This window comes from Pteropus alecto, unplaced genomic scaffold, assembly GCF_000325575.1.
Source record: "Pteropus alecto unplaced genomic scaffold, ASM32557v1 scaffold11, whole genome shotgun sequence".
NCBI classification, from domain to species: domain Eukaryota; kingdom Metazoa; phylum Chordata; class Mammalia; order Chiroptera; family Pteropodidae; genus Pteropus; species Pteropus alecto.
The window spans coordinates 15,153,528-15,177,114 of NW_006431956.1; the positions used below are offsets into that span (position 1 = coordinate 15,153,528).

The 23,587-nt window shown below is 35.7% G+C and overlaps 1 protein-coding gene, 1 non-coding gene and 1 pseudogene across 2 annotated transcripts in view; all 3 read left to right on the top strand.

Annotated features, from left to right (window-relative positions):
- The window catches only part of MYO3A (myosin IIIA), a 185,990-nt gene that overhangs the window by 109,373 nt on the left and 53,030 nt on the right, over positions 1–23,587 (top strand). Inside the window, exons 18-23 of the mRNA XM_015585601.2 lie at positions 4,150–4,276; positions 5,403–5,613; positions 8,660–8,807; positions 19,126–19,279; positions 20,740–20,828; positions 22,771–22,900. Coding sequence (XP_015441087.1) covers positions 4,150–4,276; positions 5,403–5,613; positions 8,660–8,807; positions 19,126–19,279; positions 20,740–20,828; positions 22,771–22,900 — 859 coding nt within the window. The remainder of the gene's footprint in view (positions 1–4,149; positions 4,277–5,402; positions 5,614–8,659; positions 8,808–19,125; positions 19,280–20,739; positions 20,829–22,770; positions 22,901–23,587) is intronic.
- Positions 772–890, top strand: LOC112475728 (annotated as a pseudogene).
- Positions 8,504–8,609, top strand: LOC112475715. Its single transcript, XR_003044832.1, has one exon. It is a non-coding gene; the product is annotated as a U6 spliceosomal RNA (small nuclear RNA).

Consider the following 23,587-nt stretch of genomic DNA (forward strand, 5'->3'; position numbering starts at 1 on the left):
ACCTACTAAAGGACATCTTGGTCGCTTCAAATTTTGGCAATTATGAATAAAGCTGCTACAAACATCTATGCACAGGTGTTTGTATGGACATCAATTTTCATCCCCTTTGGGTAAATACCAAGGACCTCAATTGCTACATCATATGATAAGAGTATGTTTAGTTTTGTAAGAAATCCCCAAACTGTCTTCAGTATGGCCGTAACCTCAGTGTTATGTTACGTTTCCACCAGCAGTAAATGAGAATTCTTGTTGCTTCATATCCTCACCAGCATTTGATATTGTCAGTGTTTGGTATTTGGGACATTCTAATAGGTGTGTAGTGGTATCTCATTATGGTTTAAATTTGCATCTCTCTGATAACATATGTTGTGGAGCATCTATTCATAATCTTCTTTGCCATCTACGTATCTTCTTTGGTGAGGTGTCTGTTAAGATCTTTGGCCCACTTTTTAATCATTTTTTTTAATCGTTGAGTTTTAAAAGTTCATTACATATATCCAATATATACACACATATATATGTATATATTGGATATATGCATATATATATATGTATATATATGACAACAGTTCTTGATCAGATGTGTCTTTTGCAAATATTTTCTCTTACACTGTGTTTTGGCTTCTCATTCTCTTTACACCTTTTTTTTTCAATTTCTTAATTTATCAATCTTTGTGTAAGAATAGAAATAACTTTCAGTCAACTTTCTTCACTTAACTCATAAATGTAGCTTTAAAATGCCCTAAACAGATACAATTAAGTTTTTTTCAAATCTATGGTCATGCCACCCTGAACAAGCCCGATTCCATCTGATCTCGAAAGCTAAGCAGGGTCGGGCCTGGTTAGTACTTGGATGGGAGACCACCTAGGAAGACCAGGTGCTGTAGGCGTAAAAAATAAAAAACAAGGGATTGTAAGTTGACCAGGTCCTTGCAATCTGTGAGATCAACCAAGAGTTGCCTCACCTAAAAAAAAATTTTTAATGAAAAAAAATATGTCTTCAAACACCTGAAACTATATAAAAATTTAGTACTTCCCTGTCTTTCAAATATTGCAACTGACTGACACACAGGCTTATAAGGACTGGTAAGCACTTTCCAAACTTTCTAATCATATAACTAAATCTTCTTAAGCACTTAGACTTATTAGCCATGAAAATCTAATAATTTAAAATTATTAATATAGATCAAGTCATCTTATACCTTTGAATATGATTTGCACTCAAATTATGTTATGCTTTTCAAATAAGAATCATGTGTATTATCAGATAAGCATTTAGATTCAAGTCACAAGACTAATTGTCAGATTTTTTGCTTTGTGTCTAACGTTACCTTCAAAGTTTTAAACGTTTAAGAATAAACACGTTGATTGTCACAAGATTACATGTCTTATTCATAAATTTAACAAAAAAGCATTGTTGCTGTACTCGTTCGCTAGAACTGCCATAACAAAGTACCACAAATTGGGTGGCTTAAATACTGTACTCGTTCGCTAGAACTGCCGTTAACAAAGTACCACAAATTGGGTGGCTTAAGCAACAGAAATTTATTCCCACACGGTTCCAGAGCCTAGAAGTCAGAGGCAAGATTGCATTCTTCTGAGGGCTGTGGGGAGAATCTGTTTCACGCCTCTCTCCTGTTTTCTGGTGGTCCCCTGGCCATTATTGGTGTTCCTTGGATTGCGCGTGTATCACCCTGATTTCCCTCTTCTTCTTGACGTGGTATTTTCCGTGTGTGTGTGTGTCTGTCTGTCTCTTCACATGTTCTTTTAGAAGGACATCATTCATTACTAGATTCAGGGGCCCATCCTACTCCAGTATGACCTTATCTTAACTAATTACATTTGCAATGATCCTGTGTCCAAATAAGGTCACATTCTAAGGAGTCAGGACTTTAACATGAATTTCGGGAGGCACATATTCAGCCCACAATCAATACTGTAGATTCGATTTACTTCAATACCTCTATTCTTATGTTTTCCTAGGGTTGCGAGCTAAGGCTGAAAGTTCAGAGTCATCTTCGAGAGAGAGAGAATTTAAGACTTTGTCTGGGACCTAGGTCCTGCATGTCTCTAGGACAGGGTCTCTCAATCTTGACACTACATACATTTGAAGCTGGATAATTCTTTGTCGTCGGGGCGGGGGGGGCGGCTGTCCTATGCATTGTGGGAGCTTTAGCTGCATTTCTGGCCACAACCCACTAGATGCCAGTAACACCCCAGCCCCATCTGTGACAACCAAAACTGTCTCCAGCCATTGCCAAATGACCCCTCAGGGCAAAGTGGTCTCTGATTGAGAAACGCTGTTCCAGTATGATTGATTCAAACCACAGATCTGAATATATTCTCGAGCTGTGCTCTCTCTGCTGTTGTCATCGGGAAACCATAAACCATATGTTCACTATTTCCTTGGATTCAACCAATCCCCATACCTTATGACTGAATTCTGCATTCTTTTTATAACTCCAGGCTCAAAGGCTATAGTTTTAAACTCATTATATCAGTAACACCCATATCAAGAAAAAAATATTTTTTAATTAAATTAAACATAAAATAGGATCAGAGCCATCGATTACTATTGCACTTGAATGTTCACAGAATCTCTTTTAGAATCTATACAAAACTCTCTCATTTTCTCCTTAAAAAACTGCTTTTCCTCAAGTGTCAGAATTCAAGCCCATGGGGACATATTCTTATTTTCAGGGTTGTTTTCAGTCTGATATTATAATATGTTCAGGTATAATTATTCGTCTTAAATTACGTATCTATTTGTTTGAGGATATAGTCTATTTCATTTATCATTTAAAAAACATAATTCGATAATATTATTTTCTATCTTTTTATTACAAAGGTGCACTGTTTTGGTTAGATTGTGAATTATGGTGGGCTCAACTAAGGAAATGTTCCATTTAGCTTTGGAGCAAGTTACACATTGAGGCTGACAAAGCCAACAAGGAGGAAGGTGTTTTATACTACAGCATTATACTTCATGTCCCAAAGTCACTTACAAAGACACTTTTTGAATATAATGTTTTGTAAATCAGATACATCCTATATTTTATAATGAGCTATAAGGTGACATATTCATTCTACTTTCCCTGGACACCACGATATTCATAATCTACCATAAAAAGCATACTTATTCATTCATTACGACATTTGAGTCATCGCCAAACATGAGAAAGCAATGGGCTAGATATTAAACAGGGCCTGTGGACCAGCCGTAGATCTTTATCTTCAGGATCTTTAAGTTCAGAAGCAGAAATGTTGTTTTTTACATAAGAAACTATAACAACAATGAGATCCCACTACACGCCTATTAGAATGAGCAAGATTCAAAACACTGACACCCAATGCTGGTGAGGATTCATTCAACAAATATATTTATATATTTATTTAACATGCATGTTATATATGAATGAATAAATATCCCTGAAGATGTTTTTCATCTCCAGCATTTATCTTGACTCAGAATGTGGGAGTGGGTAAAATAATCATTTTTTGTTACGTATAGGTGCCGGGCTAAAATAAATGCAGCAAAATGAGAAAACAATAAAGGATTTTATCTTTCCTGTTCCTCACTGTACCATTTAGGATTTTGTGATTAAAAAAAAAAAAAGCAATTACTGTAAACTCTAGGCTTTAGTCCAAAGTTCTCATGCCTAGTCTTAAACCACACATGTCTTTTGATTTTAGTGCTGGGATCTTTTGAGTTTTCTTCTTTAGCTATCCTTTCTCCACATGTACAACCTCTCTTTTAAGATGACCTCAAGAAAGATGCGCATATGGAAACAACCACATTAAGTTCCGAAGTTAAGTTTCACATGGAGAGATTTCTCTGTGGCCTAATGAATTAGATATTTCTGCTCCCCTGAGGGGAGCTCCTCATTTCTGCTTTGTATTCATATTTGCATTCATAAAATATTTTTAGCACTCCCTGGGTAACAGGCACCATGCTCACCTCTTAAGATAAAATCGTAAGCCCCTGCTTCTCTGGAACCTTGCCTACCTGGGTCCTTAGTCTGACGTCAAAGTCTGCAGGGTGACCGTCTTATTCTAGAGCCTAAGGATTCTTCCCCAGATTGTTCCCAGCTGCAGTCACTGCTCTACTCAACAGAAGAATGATGCTAACATTTCTGTGCTGTCTTTCAGCAACTCGGAAGTATATACAGTATTCTCGCTGCCATCTTGAATGTGGGAAACATTGAGTTTTCTTCTGTGGCAACTGAATTCCAGACTGACAAGAGCCACATTCCCAATCATGCTGCGCTGGAGAACTGTGAGTTCTGTTCTCTTCCATTCACAACTGAACTCTTAAAGAGAGTCGAATGACATACTGTTTGTGTCACATAAGGATAATTGCATGATATAAATTTTTATTTGTATATTTTTTCTGATTTATACTTGCTCAGCAACAAAATGAGATGTTTTAGGGTAATTTTCATCGGGCCAAATGCCAACCCATCCTGGGCTGGACCTGTCCCAGGTCCTTGTTATTTCCATCCCACTGTCTCTGGAACCAGCTTGGCAATGCAGCAGAATGAATGTCTGAGATTAGCATGTAATGATTGGCGTGGACCTGGAAACCTGTCCTAATTTTTCATGTATTAAAAAAACTTAATTGGCACATAAGATATTAGATTATCAGAAGTGGAAGGAATAACCAGAAGACTCCAAAGATAAGATTCAAATCTCACCATCTGATCATAATTAGGAGAATTATCAACAGCTAACAGAATGAATTGCAATAAAGACATGTTGTAGGTATGAATAAAGGCATGTTGTAGGTATGAACCAAACTATGATGAATAATTATCATTAAAAACTAAATAATGTTTATTTGGCCATCAAGTTCTAACAAAATTTAGCAAAGAAATATGTAACTAAAAGGGAGTATGGTAAAAGGTATATGAATGTCAGGATAGGTTTATGTTCTTTGGGTTGAATATGAATGTCTTTTTCTGTTCTTTTATACTGCAGAAGGTACATAAAATGCATTCATTTGGGTATATCCCTAAAGTCTACGTTACCTTCCAATTAATTTTTACATTTTGAAAATGTGTATCCAAATTATGCTATCTATTCACTATGTCTTAAATTACTCAACATAATTCAGTGAAATCATGTTGGCATCACATAACAACCACTCGCGTGTACAGACGTTTCACTCTGTCAGCCACTTTGCTTTGTGCCATGCTATATTTTATAGCAGCCCACAGTTGGCCAGTAGAGATAGATAGTGACAAATGGTCAAGATTATTAAACAATAACTGAATTTTACTTTACAAAATATTCACATATTGATTTCATGGCGTTTGAAGAAGGTCAGTTAAGACATTTTTATTCTCTGGGAAGTTACTTCACTGCTATAATATCTTCTAACAACAGATCTGTTTCTTTTTTAGCTGCTTCTTTGCTTTGCATTCAGCCAGATGAGCTACAAGAAGCTCTCACCTCCCACTGTGTGGTCACTAGAGGAGAAACCATTATACAACCCAATACTGTAGAAAAAGCTATTGATGTCAGAGATGCTATGGCTAAAACTTTATATGGCCGTCTCTTTAGCTGGATAGTCAATCGCATTAACAACCTGTTGAAGGATGACACATCACCAAGGTAAAAATTTTTATAGAAACACTTTTTCCCAAATGTCAGATGATGTCAATCTATTTTATATTTTTTTAAGTTAAATTTATTGGGGTGACATTGGTTAATAAAATCATATAGGTTTTAAGTGTTCAAAATTCAATAATACATCATATGTATATTGCGTTACGTGTTCACTACCCAAAGTTAAATTTCCATCTGTCACCATATTTTGACCCCCTTTACTCTTATCAACCTCCCCCGCTCAGAGTCCCTTTGAAGATGTTTCTAATTGGTATCATTTAATTTATGAAAGTTATATTTTAGTAGATCTGCTTTATTTCCTAATAGTACCACTTCACTGTGCCCTGTAGCTAAAAATTCTTTTAATTGTTGGAACATGAAAACTATAGCAACATAAATAAACATAATAGAAAGTGAATTTTTAAGGTGACCTCTTCCTATCAATTTATATGTCTTTTAATTAGAAGGTGTACTGTGAAGTATATACCATTTTATACTTGTATAAAGTGTCAATTCGGCAGTTTTAGTTTTTGTTTCGAGGATTTGAATTAAATCTTGAAGGCAAAGGAAAACTTTTTCTTATACTTTAGCTCTTACTATAATCCCGTAAAGGTAGGTGTTCTGGCCTCCACTGAAATTTGGTTCAGAAATGCTCCAAATAACTAGTAAATGGAAGGTCCAGGATATGAAGAATGGTGTTATCTGAACATAACTCTATGCCTACCTGGTACTTCATCTTAGAAATAAAGATGCCAGGGATTGCACAAGATTTAAGTCCTTACATTTACATAAGAAGTTTTGCTATGCCATAAATTATACAATCTTTAGAAATTTGTATATTAAAAAAAAGATGGACATCTATCTTTAGATCACCTCATTCATGCTTGCTTACTAAACATAAAAGACCATTTTATACACATTTCAGGCATGCAAGTCATTGTTATTTTTCCACTAAAATACATACCACACCATACTATTATCCAGTCAAAATTATCCACTCAGAATTGCTTCTTTACTTCATAGCAACTATACCATCTGACTGGATCTGCCAATCACAATCCAATTTGCATATTAAAATTTAATGGTGAAATAGTTTGTATGTTCATGTGTGGCCATCTATATGATGCCAAGCTTTCAGATGAAAATGAAAAAATTCAAAAAATTTTTAACATCTATATCTTCCACAGAATGTAAGCTTGCTATTCAGAAATTTGCCTCATTTCGTTAGTTATCATCTGCATGTTTGGCACCAAATGGTACCTAGAAGAGTATGACTTCTCAACAGGTGATCTTTTGAAAATTCCTCTATAGCCGACCTGCTACATGGCGACTTTCCTTCCCATACACTAGTGAAAACTATCCAAATCTTAGACTTTTAAATTTTTTTACAAAAAGTTTAAAATATTAAAACGAGGCCATCGTAATCATTTAGTTCAAACTGTTCTAGATTTACACTAAGATTTTGGAGAGCCCGACTTCTGTGTCAGGCTTTGCCACCAACTGGTTGTGTGGCCCTGGGCAAGTTCCCGCATTTCTCTTGAGTCTCTTCCTCCTCAGCTATTAAGTGAGGGCATGGAATGACAAGTCCAATTGTTGGTAAGTATCTTGGAGCCTTTTAAGAACCTCTTGAAAATAATGTCCTTCACTCCAAAATAAAAAAAAAAAAAGTATGTATTGACACATATCCACCAAAATATTGCACACGATTGTGATTTCAGACCATCGAAGGCCATTAACAGATCCTAGTTTGAGAATCCTTGAATTAGATTATCTCTTAGGTCCTCCCCTTAATATATTATTATACAAGTTGAATATTTATGTCTGTGAGACTCTTTGGGATAAATAGATGCTAAAAGAATAATCATTTTGACTGAAGCAGCATAAATGTTAACTTAATCACTTTGCCTCGTATAACCACATAAAATTACACTTACTACTCAAAAGAGGAACTTTCAATAGGATAGCTTTCCTTTTGTCAGTCTCATCACATATTCAAAGTGTTCTGTATCTCTGTGTTCTAAAATCAGTCAGTTCCTCCCATTATGGAGAGCATCCTTCTTCAGTTCCTAGCATGCAGTTGCCGGCTGTCATTTACAAATCACTGCCTCACACAACACTAAGAGTAACATAGTTATGTAAATGGTAAACACCAAGAGAAATATTTGTACTTCCCTTTTTAAATTCACATGAAAAGAACTTGGCAATGCATGCATTCCTTGGGGGAAGACAAACTTTTGGGCCACGTATCTAACCTTTAGTGAGCTGAGGTAACCATTCTGGAGGAACATGAAAGAATGCATTTGGAATATGTAATTATAAAATAATATTTAATTGTATTTTAAAATATTTAATTATAAAATCAATCCACATATATTTATATCTTCCTTCAGGTTACCATTTCTTCTATATTAAAAAATTGAGTGAATGACCCAATAATAAATAAGGATTCTTAAAAATAATTAAAATATTTTTAGCAAGATGTTTTAATTGTTGTCCTAAAATTAAAGACTACATATACTCTTTGACAGAATTTGTGCTTTTCCAATATGGTTTTTACCGAACATATTTCTGCTGTGTTCTGAGTGCTTAGCCGGGTTTTCCTTATGAATCATTAATCACTCAGAGCTGTGATCTTCTAGTAAACCCATAGGAAAGAAGTTTCTTTTGTTCAAGTATATAAGATAGTATAGAAACGGTTTCCGTAGTGCAAGAAAAATATTGACCATCTACATATTAAAATCGATGCTGCGTAATTTATGTTTATGTTCTATAAAGGGAAACTTTTTAAATTAAAACTTTCACTCTTAAGTGTGTATGCTTAGTAGTTTCTTAGCTAAATCAAAACATGTTTCCTGAGATGCCCTGCTTTACATTACCTCTTAAGAAAATAAACAGGGTACTCACTGCAGCAGCACACATACTAAAATTGGAACAGTACAGAGAAGATTAGCATAGCCCTTGCGCAAGGGTGACACACAATTCGTGAAGTGTTCCATATTAAAAAGGAAGGAAGGAAACAGGACTCCAAAATAATGCCTCTCTAATTTTCCAGTGGGAATGGTGATGAACTGAGCATTGGCATTCTGGATATATTTGGCTTTGAAAATTTCAAAAAAAATTCCTTTGAGCAGCTGTGCATTAACATTGCAAATGAACAAATTCAGTATTATTTCAATCAACACGTGTTCGCATGGGAACAGGTAAGTCTGTATATACTATAAAGATGCATGCATGTGTATGTTATAATCAGAATTATACTAATGAAACAGGACCTAAATCATAGGTTTAAAGCCTTAAACATTTAATAAAGACAAAAAGGGAATTTTTCCTCCATTCCCATAGTAAAAACAAAAACAGACCAAAAAACTGATATGAATTAAGTGTGTCTTGATATGTGATGTTGATTGCACCCTTCTCCAAAACTTAGCAAGCCCGAGCCCTTGCAGAGAAAGAAGTTGCCTTTGGAAATTTAAGTAAAAAGATGCATCCAGCTGTTTCTCTTTCTGCAGACTGCATTGCTGAAATTCTGTTTGAAATTTAAATATCCATCTAAAATGCGTTAAACTTCAGAATTCCAGTAACTAGGCAACAACACAAGATAATGGGTTTGATGCAAATGCCATGAAACGGTAATTTTGTCAGGGTACAATGTGTAATTTATGATTCAGCTTCAAAAATATCCTTCCTTAGAGAAAAATCAGGGACTTACTTGAATTGCATTTGGCAAAACTGTAGTAATAAGACTACTTAAAATACTTTATCAAGTCTAAAAGAAATAGTCATAGTCAATATGTCATTTGTCTCCTTTAAATAACATTAAATTGGTTTGTGTTTACTGATTACAACTGGAGTTTTTATTTAAATTTGAGATAAATTAGAAGTACATGAACTTTTTTTGATTTAAAATATTTAGGCTTATTGAGAATTAACTTTGAAATTGCATTTTGAAAACAGTGGTCACAAAAGAAAATGCTTAGATCTTTATATGTCTTAGACCAAAAAAAAAAGGACATAAATTTAAGATTTTATCTGTGTTTTCCCAGCTCGTACCTACCGCAGGATCTTGTTCTGTCAAATATTTACTGTCTCTCTCTCTCTCCCTCCACCCATTCTTGCCCCCTTTTCCATTGCTCTCCATTAGTGCCGTCCCTTAGCCTCCTATTATGATATGATAAAATCTCTTTAAAATCTTTCAAAATAAAAACCCTTCTCCACCTGGCTTGTCTCTGTAGCCGAGGTCCTCTCTCTTCCCTTCACAGCCAAGCTCCTTGAAAACATATTCCCAATATTCATTGCATTGCATTGATTTCTTCCCCACCAGGTGCAATGAGTCCACGGCATCTGGCTCTGACCTCTCCACTCCACCAGAACTACACTTCCTAATCTCATCGGTCATTAGTATCAGAAACATTTTAGTCACCACATTATTAGCCTTTCTGTAATTTTCAACCCTGTTAACACATTTCCGTTTCGGGAAAACCCCTCCTTTCGCATCCCCACAGCCATCTTTCTGTTGAGCTTCCTCTTTGATGGTTTCTTTACTCTTCCTGCAACATCCCCTAAAACAACGGTTCTCAACCCTGGATGCATTTTAGAATCTCTTGGGGATCTTCGTAAAATTCCAGTGCCCAGACCCTGCCCCAGACCAATTAAATCAGATCTCTTGAAATGAGACCCCGGCACCAATATTTTTTAAGCTTCCCAGTGTAGTCCAGTGTTTAGCCAATGTTGAGAATTACTGGCCTAAATGCCAGCTCCCGAAAAGAGTTTGATCTTTGACAATCCTTTCATACTCACTAGGAGAGATGATCTCTTTCCATTATTTCAGCCATCTTCTCCAAACAAGTGATGTTCAAGTCCTGATCTTCAACCCACCCATCTGTCTGAACTCCTGGCCTCCACTTAGGACAGCTTCCAGAACTTTATCCAGAATAGAACATATCATCTCTCCCTCTCACTGTCTTCTTTCTCAGTGAATGGCCTCTCCATCCACTTTCTCGACCCAAAAATGTTATATTTCATTTCTCATTACTGAAATCCATAAAATCAGTGATACTTGTTCATCTCCCTCCCTCCTCTGTGCTCCAATAAATATATTTGACAGAGCAATCTGGTTTACATTTTTGCCTTTCTCACTAGGATATAAATACTCTGAAGTCAAAGATTGTGTCTTAATTTTTTTCTCTTTTTTATCTTCAGAGCCCGGCATATAGCAAGTGCTCAATAAATATTTATTAAATTAAGGTCATCTTGCTTAATTGCCTCACAGTGCTCACAGAATCCCTTCTAGCCAGAGATTGAAACAAGTAAATTTTTTTGGTTTGGACTTTTTGATAGAGATTTATTAGCATTACCTGCTTCATAGAACCAGGTGCATTTTCCTGTATTTCCCATCTGGTTATTTAACAGCTTCTATTGGTATACCTCTGTTATTTTTCTCTTCTGAGAGTTGAGGTGAGAACCTAGTGTTATCGGAATTAGCCTTTAAAACAATATATAGAACTTTCTTTCAATAATTACTTGCTTATCACTTTTTACGGAATGTTACAATTTGCAATTCACTTTGATTGATAGTCTTGAATTTCATCTATGATTCTAATGCTCCTAATTCTTTTGTCTTTGGGTTTGCTACAAGTGAAGCTGTTCTATAAGGCCCTTTTCAAATATCCTTGAGAGGCTTTTAAGACAAAACAACTCAAAATTGCCCCCACCCCAAAAGATTAAAAATTTAACTAGGATCCAGGATTATACAAAGCACTTTGAAGAATTAAGAACGTTCTCAATCCTTTTAAGAGCCTTCCTAAGGTGACGACCCAAGAACCCCTGCTTCATAACATTAAGGACTAAGTATCGGCAGCTGAGTGTTCGGGGATGAATGTGTGATCTGGTAGACACAGGATTAGTCAGTGATTCTCTTGATTTTAACATGAGGGTGCACGTTTGTTTTCTGGGTTTTTTTTTTTTTTACTGTCACTTTCCTGTGAAGGCAAGAAATGTAACTGATCAATGCTACCTGTGGCTGTATGTATTACACAGATAAATAGAGAACACTTACACTAATTTATATAAATGAGAAACAGCTAGCAAGCCAAATCATTGATTAAAGTCATGGTCACACTTTTTTTGGCCAAATGTAATCACAGGTTTGACCTCACACAGAGCTCCTTTGTTTAATAACGGCATTGTTTCTTATCAGTAAGATATACTGTTCTTCATTCCACGAACATACAAATGATCTGGCCAATCTGAGCAAGACACAAGCTGAGGCAGCACCTTCCCTGATGAAACAACTTCTGGTCTCACTTAAACCAACAAACATCTTTATTGACAGTCCTACAACATTGGAACAAAAATATAGGATTGCCGAAAGCATTTCCTTATTCAGCTGAAGCTCAGTTTACATATAGTTTACACTGGGACACTCTAGCACAGCTGGTTTCATGAAGGTATTTTGAATGTCACTTTCCTGTTACTTTCCATTAAAACAATAATCATAGATGACAGAAAAACATTTTTAGTGAGTTTATGACAGTGACCTAATCCACAGTTTGCTGGGTAGATAGTTTCATGTTTCTTGGAATGGTGGCCTCCAGCTTATCATTACTTTGAACATGTTTTTAAATCCTAGAACCCCATTTTCAACTTGCCATCAGCTCTGCCTCCTTTCTCCTTATCACCTATTTTTCTAGGAACATAAATTGTGTCCCTCAGAATCTCAACACCCAACTGAGAACATTCAGAACTTGTATCCTTTTTTTCTCCTTATTATCTAGATATTTAGAATATCTAAGACAGCTGGTCTATGGTAGTATTATTTTTCTACTGTGTATATAGTTCCTGAAATTTTTCTGGTGTTTGATATTTCATAATATTTGAAACTTGCATACTTTTCCAGCACTAGAACAACCATTTTATATGTACTGAATTTAATAAAATTTAAAGTGATAATTTGCATCTGAAAACCATAGTTTGAACATTAGATGATACTCTAGGTCCCCACCGCGTAAATAAACAACGAGGAGTATAGTTGTAATCTTTTAAAATAACAAACTCAAACTCCTCTAAATGAGTTGCAACTGAAAAAGTATGTAATTTTTCTCTCAATATTATTCACTCCACAAATAGAGTATTCCTATTCCAGCCTTCCCTGTTACATTCATGTAGAGTTATTCTGATGCACACTTTCATATTTTTCAAAAAGTGTTTAGTTAGCACCTTAAAGGACAGCAAACAAGTTGTTCTATTTACAATAAAAGAGGCATCTTTCAGCAAAATCCCACAATACTGAATCTCCACAATAATTATCTAGCCAAGATTTGGGGGAGGGGGTGCTTTTTTCATTTTCCGGTTTTCTTCCATGTATAAGAGAGCTCAGCTGTAATTAAATGTGATAGAAAGCTTGACATTTTCTTCAAATTTGAATCATGCTGGTGCTTTAGTGGTAGTTTTTGTCCTGTGTTTTAATTTTGCACTGTGGTATAATTATGGTATAGAACATACTAAAAAAATAAATGGACTTGTTCCTTACAAGTTTATGTTTCAGATCAAGGGGAATGCACACCAACCATTGAAGTCACCCATGGGCATGATTTGAATTGGAACAAATGCCATTGTTCTTTAGGGCCTTGATGATACTACAAAGCATTGTTCTAGAATCCTGAAGATGCACTCTGCTTCCTTATATGCCTGTTTCTACCTAGGATAAGCTTTCTTACCCATTAGTGCAGTTCATCTTTGTGGCTATTAACTGAAGTAAAGTTCATTTTTAAAGTGAGCTATCAATATTTCTATGTATACAGGGATAAACCATTACATATATTATTTCTATATGTACCCATGGGTTTAGAATTAAAAGTCAGGAGTCATTTTATGGGCAGGAAACTATTTACAGCACATAATGGAAACAATAACTGCAATTATGGCTCTGGCGTCGCCTGGGGAAAGTGATGTATATGACTTTCATCCCCAGCTGTTCGTATCTTAAATATTAAAGCGTTTGAGAGTTTTGAATGTGGGCTCCAACACATAAACTGTGGCAATCAAAAATAACAGAAATTCATTCAAGTATATAATATCTACATTTTCAACTCTTTTACATCATAAAGTAAAAAGAATCAGTCATGGAATAAAAAAAAATGTGGATAATTCAAAATAAACCCCTTATAAGTGTCTTCAAATTGTTTTGCTTGCAAAGTATGAATTTTTATTTTATATCCAACTTTCTTCCCTATTGAGCCATATGTGTGCTATGGTGGTAGCTTTTGTCTTACGTTAGCTTTCAACTGATAGAGGCTATTTTTATTTTCATAGGCATTTTCTTTAAGCATTAAAATAGACATACATTTAAGAAACCTTTGATGCAACAAATCCTTCTTTCTAACCACTTGGCCAAGACTTGGGTTGCTGTTTGAGATCACACACAAAGGTTGCTTAAGCTTCTCACATACTGGGAGACCATGGAAGTTGATATGCAAATGCTTAGATGTGTGTGGGGCAGCCCCTGGCTGTGGACGTGTCACCTTCTCCTGTGCCTCTCCCCTCATCCCTCGCTGCGCAATCTGTTTCTCTTTCATCGCTGAACTTGGATCAGCACCCTGAATGTGATGTGGGAATTTGTGGTACTCATTTGATAATTTGATAACATTTTTTAAAATCTTTTAATTGTAATAAATAATAATTTTCAATGAGATATACAATTAGGAGCATAGATCCATACAATCACTGGAGTTTTCTATATGTGAGGTTAGAGCATTCTATTGACAGACTGAAATAACATTTTTTTGGTAAAGATTTAAACATGACATGAAAGAGATATTGGTATATGGAGAATTAGATTTCTGAATTCCTAACTAAAATGCCTCCTAAGCCAATACCTGTCAAAGGAATATAAATTTGTAAACTCCTTTATGGCTTTTAGAGAGTTTTCGAGAGTAGCTATATACACAAAATTAGAACTTTCATCTTAACATGCATTATATAACTTTTTCTGAAAAAAGAAGCTGTTCTAGGGAGCACTATTTAAAATTCCTCCAAAGTTCATTTAATATATGTGAAATAAAACATGTACATTTTATTAGGAATTATACGAAATACTTTCTCATTGTCACTTATCAAATTCTGAACCGATGTCCTGTGTCATCTCAGGTGAGGGAAGATCAATATTCCCACAGACCAACAGGATCACTGGGATCAGCTTTGAATAGAAACACAGGAAGAAAGATTTCAAATCATGAATTTTACTTGACATCGAGTTCAGAGTTTTACCACATGCATATTACCACTTAGTTTTCTTCATTTTTAGCTTTTTAAAATAATTACTTCAGTATAATGTTATTACTAGAAATAATATGTCTATAGAGAAAGAAATGATAAAGCAAATGTGGGAAAATGTTAGCAATTGGGAAATTTGGGTAAAGGGAACATGGGAGTTCTTTGTACTATTGCAGTTTTTATTTGTTTCAAATTATTTCAAAAGAAAAAGTGGCATAAGTTTCTTTTTTTCACTATAATAAACATGTTCAATTCACCCCTAAATCCTAGATTTTCAGCCTTTACAATCATCCTCTTAGGATGAAAAGGATTTTTGTCAATGGTTAGCATGAGTAACTTCTCAATGGTTTCTTTCCACTGCGAGAAATGTTTCTACAAATGTATATACTCATATGAGCAGTTGGAGAGTAGGAGTTCTTTCACTAAAAGACAGACTTCAGGGACTCAATATGTTTCTGTGGCTTCTTTCCCTTTGTAAATATTCTGTCAATGGAACATTTATTCATTAAGTTTTACAACACCTTCAGGCAGTTTTGGCATTTTGAAATGTTAGAACCGGAAGAAACCTGCCCAAGGCTACAGGCTGCTCAGACAAAGCCAGAACCAGAATCCAGGTCTTGCGATACCTATCCTGTCTTCTATGAACAGACAAATAAGCAAAGTTGAGAAGAAACAAAGTAATCTCTCATGCAGAAGGAAAGGGTGCTCCTTCTATTTAACAGAAAGGAAAGAAGGGAGGAACAAGAGAGGATGGGAGAGAGGAAAAGAAAGAAAGAGAGAGACAGTGTTTTCATCTGAAAAGCCAAGGAGAATCAACATCAGGCAGGAAAGAAGGAAACTAGAGAGAAGAGTAGCACTAGGCAGATGTGGGTGGTGACAGACCCATAGCAACTGGAGCGACCAGAGACCGCCTAACAGGAGAGTACAGTACCAGACGATGGGATGACTAGAAAAGAGAATACACAAAAGCAATGAACTCCTAGGCTGTTCCTTCCAGGTTGGAATGGAAAGGCAGAGAGAGCACAGCAGGGACGCTGCCTTTTTCATCTTTACTTCTACTTTCCTAAGCCCCATCTACCTCGAAACATGCACGTAGTAGGTGTGCCTCAAATATTTGAAGACTTTCAGTGTGTGACATCTTCTACAATGACCTAAACAGACGTGCCCACCACACAATGAGGTGAATTTCAAATACCCTCTTTTGACAGAAATCCCATTCATTCTTCCTCCCATGACTTGAAATGAGTAGAACCATTTTTTAAAATGGACTAAACCTTAAAAATAAAAGAGATACACGTGGTTGGGTGGAATAGAGAGTGATTGGTTAGGGACAGGGGTTGCCGATTCAGTCTGGGAGATGAGGGAAGGTCTCTGCAGATGGGAGACCTAAATGTTGTGATATTAACTTGTGCTGAGCAATCTGTGTTTAATTTTCCATCTGCTGTGGAAGCTTGAAGCCTCTCTCAGCCTGTGGTGACCACCTTTCCATGCTGCCATGTGACTCTGAGGACTCAATTTAGTCATCTGAACTCTCTCCTGGGGTGACACTTTGGCCCTAGATGTTTAAGCTTGCTGTCTAAGCCACAGGTGTGGAGGTGCCCCTCCCACAGGCTTTCTTGCCACTGTGTCCTTTAATAACCCACACTCAAAATTCAGTGAAAAACAAGGGAGAATTTGCCTCCGCCGTGAGGTTTTCTCGTGTCCAGGTCTTATGATTTCCATTGCCTTCTTCATATACACTCAAAATGATCATTCATCTTTTTTGAAAAGAGAATTCAGGCCATCTGAACAGAGTAGGGATTATATATGCTAAACAGCTCAGCTTTACTGCAGTTTATAACTCTACTGATCTGCTTTAAATGTATTTTTAATATATAGGCATAGCAGAGGACTTTCTGAAGAGTTATGTGAGCTCATTTCTCTGCATATGCTTAATAACAACTAAGCATTTTGAGATCATCACTGCTATAAAATATATAACATTGTTTTAGTCATGGCCATTTTACTAAAAATGCTTTAGAAATCCTGAGTAATAGCATCTTTTTCTCCATTGGTTTCCCTGAAGTCCATAATACTCGCAAGTATCTTAAAAGAGATCTCATTGTTTTCTAAGTTACTCATCTCTGTTCTGCGTGACCTGCCACAAAAGCGTTCAGTGGATTTTGACACTGCCAAAGAGAAATGACAAATGCATTGATTTAGACCTTAACCTCGTGTGCTTTCTATATAAAACATACAAAACCTCCTTTGAACTTTGCAGTTGCCATTAAGCTACAACACGCTGTCAGAATAATGTGTCTAATAGTAAAGTAATTCTAGGTCTACGTACTTCTCCCAAGGTTACCTTCAAAGGACAAAGCTGTGGAACTTCAAGACATCGTTTCCATGTTTTTTTATACTAGATAAACTAAATGTCTTTCAGGCGATGTACCTTTTAGACCAGTAGGTCCTGCCTCATTTTTATGTATCAGATTTTGTTTTATTTAAAAATATACATATATCGTTTCTGCTGACACCTTTGAAATGAGATTTCAATTTCATAAGGCTCCAAAAGTAGTGATTAAAACTTTCACTTATCAAATGCCCCACCTACCATTGGCTACATTCCTCCATGAAGTTGCCAGAAGTAAATTCTCTTTCTCTGAACTCTCGTTATACGTGGTGCATAGCATTTTTTTTTTTTTATGATGACAGTGGTTAATGAAATTCAATAAGTTTCCACTATACACTTTAACAGTAAGGCATATATATATATATTTACACTGTGTGTTCACCTCCCATAGTTAGATTTCTTTCTGTCACCACATATTTGACCCCCCTTTACCCCATCTACTTCTCCCCTACCCTCTGGTAACCACTAGTCCATGAGTCTCTGTTTGTCCTGTTCATTTGTTGCTTTTAGGTTTATATCCCACATATAAGTGATATCATGTGGTTTTCAACTATTTCTGTCTGGCTTATTTCTCTTAGCATGATTATCTCACTAAATGGTGCATAGCATTTATCTGTCACACCTTAACCTTGCATTTTGAATAGTTATTTACTAAACTTATCACTCAAGTTATATTTTAAATCCACTGAAGTCAGGGAGTTTGTCTTAAATATCTCTTTATCACCCATCACAGTGCCTATTATAAGGTGTTTAACAAACACACTTAATGAATTAAAGAATATGATAAACTATATTGAAATAAAATACATAAATGAAAATAGCCTGGAATAATTTTAATTTGTGAATCAGGCAGGACACTGCCCAAGTCGGTGGTTACCTGACACATTTCCCCAGTAATAGTTTCTATCTCACCTGAGAATAGGAAGTACCCTACATGTAAGCATCGCTACAAGTCATCGTTCAGAGGTCATGCGTGTCCTTAGAGCCTGCGGCACTGGAATAGGGACACAGTATGAAGGTAAAGTCATAGAAACAAATATTTGCATAATTCTTCATGTCCCTTTTGTAAGATAAATCATCAGCACCCATGTTGTGCTGGTATCATGATCATACAGGGATTATTGTTCATCGATTTTATCTTATGCATCTTATACTCAAAAGCAGTTGATTATCAATGTACCAGATCTTTTTACTTTGTTAGATGAAGAGTGTAACCTCCATTGAGCACATGGGAAATGGAAGTTTCTAGAGTATGAGAATTTCAAAGGCTTATATGGCTAGTTAAGTGGGAGAGCCCATATGAACCTTTGAGTTCTGAGTTCTTAATCCACTGGTGTTCCTGTGACTCCCAGCTGTCCCTCTACTAACTGTAAATGTTATCATGACCAAAAAGTTAATGTTTGTGAAAGATTCATCACTGGACCTAGATAAAAGCTTAAATGGGGAGAAGTGTAACCTAAGATATACCTAATTAATGTTCTATAAGTTCTGGAGCATAATTTTATTACTACTTATTAACAGCACATTCTCTTGCATTTTGAAATCTGTAATTCTAATATAGAGACTAGAAACTTTTCATTACTGCCCTGAGTAGAATCAGTGTTTGTTGACTTTAATGGACTAGCACTTCTAGGGAGAGAAAAATATAATGACACCTTCAGTGTCAGATCAAGGTCAGAGGGTAAAATTTATTATAATACATGTAAAGTAGAATTTTAGGTCATTACTGTAAAGCTACATATTCACAAAATTTTAGGTGAATTTTTTTCTTTTAATAATTTTATTTACATATAGTTACCATTAATCAAGCAAATTTTTAAAGTGAATTTTTCTGTATGTATCATGTCCCATTACAGAATGAATATGTAAATGAAGATGTCGATGCCAGAGTTATTGAATATGAAGATAACAGGCCCCTCCTAGACATGTTTCTGCAGAAGCCAATGGGTTTACTCTCCCTACTCGATGAAGAAAGTAGATTTCCCAAGGCTACTGACCAGACTCTCATAGGTGAGTCTTACATCCAGTATATCTATCATTTTCTGATACAGTCATGTAATTCTGAATGATTAAAAAATATTTTTAATTATTTGGGAGAAAATAGCTGTCACAAAGCCTGCCTGACTTTAAAGAAGAGGCTTTGGATCTAATACCTGGACCAGTGAATGTTTATCATAGGGTGAAATATTTAGTGACAAGTTAAACAGATTTAGATGTTGGCCTTTCCCTTACAATAGAGCCCCAACCATAAGATCTTGTGTCAGAAATGTCCTTAGAAATTATCCAGCACAAAATTAGAGATTGGAAGGCAGGGCAAAAGGATAGCTCAAGTATTTGGAAAGAATTAGCTTATGGGGAAGAAATAAATTCATCTGTGACATTCTAGTCATTTGTCTATTAGAGGCAAATAGCCTCAAATACCTTAATAATCTCTGAGTTACAGTACTTTAATAAATGTTCGTGATAATAATCCTGAGTCATCAAAGAAATGTTAAACATATTGATTTTCTGTTTGAGAAGGCAGAGATGTGTATACTATATTTAAAAGATTATCATCTAAAATAAATGTTAAAATAAATTTCCTGCTCCTTAAATTAAAAAAAAAAAAAAACATATTTCGGCTATCTGAAAAAATCATTTTTTATGGAACACCATATTCCCTGGTGGGAGGAGGTATTCATTGTGTACCATCAATAACCTGCAGAAAATTTAGATTCACTTTCTCATTTATTTTTGGTGATATAGAGTCTGTTACTTACCATTCAATCAGTGGTGTTGCTTCCTTCTGACTCACTGATTGATTGATTTTCTCCTGTAACTGGGCAATACTAATGGGGAAAAAAAGAACCTCAAGATTGTGGGGGAAATCACTTCACAGCAGTCACTTGATTTTAATGTTAAACATTCCTTCTCAGACAAGGCATAAAAAGTAACTGCCTTTATGATCTTAACGTGTTTCTTATGTAATCAACAATATAGTTCCTCTAATAGAGAAGAGAGAAAACACCCAATTTCTAGGCCCATGGCTTCACTTCAGACTGTGTTTCATGAACCTCTGATTAGTCAGTCTCCAATCATTCCCTCCCTCTCAAAATGTGGTCTCCAAACCGGGAACATCAGCATCACCTGAGAACTTGCTAGCAGTGTAACTTCTTGGACCCCATTCCGGACCTACTGAGTCAGAAACCTTGGGAGCAGGATCCTGCAATCTGTGTTTTAATAGGCCCTACAGAGTGCTTGCTAAGGTTTGAGAGCCACTGCTCTAAATCATAACGGAATGGTAAAATTCATGATCTTGAGTTTTCCTTTGCCATATATAATTATATTTCAAATCTGCTTATATTAATTATGTAAAATTTTCTTTTTTGACTGCATGTTGTCCATTTTATGGTGAAAGAAATGATTCTGTCAATATTTGTTGAGGATCTCCTACATGCTTGATATTGGAGTTCAATTTTTTTTTTCTATAGAAAAATTTGAAAGTAACCTAAAATCACAGTACTTCTGGAGGCCCAAAAGAATGGAACTTAGTTTTGGAATTCACCATTTTGCAGGAAAGGTAAGAACTTTGAAGAACTATAACTGAGTTTCTCTTTAGTCTTTCATCGAATAATAAGGGTAAAGATCAACATGAAAATTATGGCCCAAAATATTTGTAGATGATTACAATGAGATAGCTATTCATTTCTGCCCCTGTCTGGCCCTACCTGACTCTGCTCTCCAACATCCTGCAATCTGTCCTGTCATTTGTCAACCGTTTCTATTCCAAGACATCCACTTCTAACATCTGTCTTGAACAGGTAAAAAAAAAAAAAAAATCATTTTCTTAGTTCAACAAACAAAAAGTGATAGTTATTCTAAAGGAATTTTTATTAAGACACTAAGGGAAAACAAGAAAAGAAAGAGACAAGCTTCTGATCTTGACATCCGGCTTTGGGTGAGATGGGCCGGCAATGGGCCCTTACTTTTTTCTTCTTTTAATGGTAGCTGGGAACCTTTACTCTACACTGCCTTTTTCAAACCTTAGGTGCTTCTCTCTCCACTACAGCCTTTGACTCTCTTCCCTCCCAACAAGAGGAGGTACCAGGCTGGAGATATGGTCAGATAACTGAGCTAACCTAGATAGATGGAATTGGTTAATGGACTGTTATGCATTTAGACAAAGAAGTGTTTACGTGTTGACAGATACCCATTCCCACACCAGAGCAAAGCTCAGAGCCCAGAGGATACTTTCCTTCCCTTCTGTAGAAGATAACGGGTCATTCCCTCACAATGACGTTATAAATGTTGGAGGACTAAGAAGATATACCAAAATCATGAAAGAATGCGATGAATTAGAAGTACATCAAATAAAATAATGCAGAATCTTGAACGTTCTAGTTTACTAGAAATATATTCCACAAACTTCAATATTCCACAGATTTTTGTCATTGAAAAAAAATGTACCCTAACTATTTATAGTTATAGCCTTTTTCATGATTTTTAGCATGTGATTTTCCAAAGAAACCTCCTTTAAAACATCCATTAAGAATTGCCTATGGTCGTTTTATCCAGTTTTTAATAAATGTTTTATTCTGCTTGGGCTGACATAACAAAAATACCACAGGCAGGCTTAACCAACAGACATTTATTTTTACAGTTCTGGAGACTAAAAGTTCAAGACCAAGGTTCCAGTAGGGTTGGTGTCTGTGAAGCCTCTCTTCCTGGTTTACAGACAGGCCTGCCTTCTTGCTGTATTGTCATATCCCTTTCCTCTGTGTACATGGAGGGGTAGAGAGAGAGAGAGAGATCTCTGGTGTGTCTTTCTCTTCTTATAAAGACATTAGCCCTATCGGATTAGGACCCTACCCTTATGACCTCATTTAACCTTAAATACATCCATAACGACCTTATCTCCAAACATAGTCACATTAGAGATTAGGATTCAACATACTAAGTATGGAAGGACACAATTCAGTCCATAACCATATTGAATCATCCTGCAGAAATCTTTGGTTTATACTGATCTTTAGAAAGCCTTAGTTATTTAGAAGTGCCAGAAACATAAACACGCACTGTGTACTTAGACCACAGTACTACTAAGACAAAAATCTATAATGGCCAATCTACTGCGGTGAATCAGTTGTCATAGAAATGAGAATGTCTGGGTGGCCCCAGTGTGCTTCCTCTATGTTACTCCCAACCCTCCAAATAGAGAAAGGAAACACCAAATTTCCAACATAATAAATGGGAGGAATCAAACTTCTTTTATCATTTCAACCCAGATAAAATCTGTGAGACACAAATTATTTTATGACAAAATTTACTGTAAACCTGGAGAGGTTTGCTTTTCCAACCAAGTCGTAAGGGGCTACCTTTATAAATCTTTGTATACCTGTCACTTAGCACAGAGTAAGCTCTCAGTCAATATATTAATGATGATAATGATGATGATGATGACAATGATGATGATAATTCATGGTGATATTCATTGTAATAATGATAGCATAATTTATCAACAGGTCCTCTATAATGCAACTGGGTTCTTAGCTAAAAATAGAGACTCTCTTCCAACTGATATTGTGCTACTTTTGAGATCATCAGAAAATAGTGTAATTCGGCAACTAGTCAACCACCCTCTGACAAAAACAGGTAAGCTAAGACAATTTCCTTTAAATGAGAAGATTTTTCAGAGCCAAGTAAGTAGTTTCTGACTGTGATTTTCATGAGTACAATCCTCGGTTGTTCATGTTAGTTTGATTTTGGTTCATCAAATATGCAATTATTAATATCCTCTGCCCAGATCATCAGAAGAAAATAATAAAATATAAAGAAGTTAGATTTTCAAAAGTGTTTGAAGCATACACCAGAAAATATGGTGGCATCCTAACTACTCATTGGGAGAATACATTCGCCTGCAGAGGGTTCAGAATTTGCTAATATTTCAGGAGTGGGCAGCTTTGGGGTGGTTCTTTGAGGTTCTCCAGGTTTAATGAGCTCTGCTTTATTGGTTAAAAACTCACATCACTTTGTTCCATCTAACTGTACAAACTTGCACTTAAAAAATATTTTTTTTTACATTTTTTAAGTAGAATAAATGTAGTTTGGGTTGTTTTTCTTTATTGGAGTTTAAAATCATTCTCTACATCTCTTTTTTCATAGTTTTATTGGAGTATAACTAACATGATAAACAGCACGTATTTTAGGCAGTAAAATTTGATGAATTTTTGACATACATAAACACCTATAAAACCATCATCACGATCAATTTTTGACATACATAAACACCTATAAAACCATCATCACGATCAATAGTGAACCTACTTATCACCCCCAAAT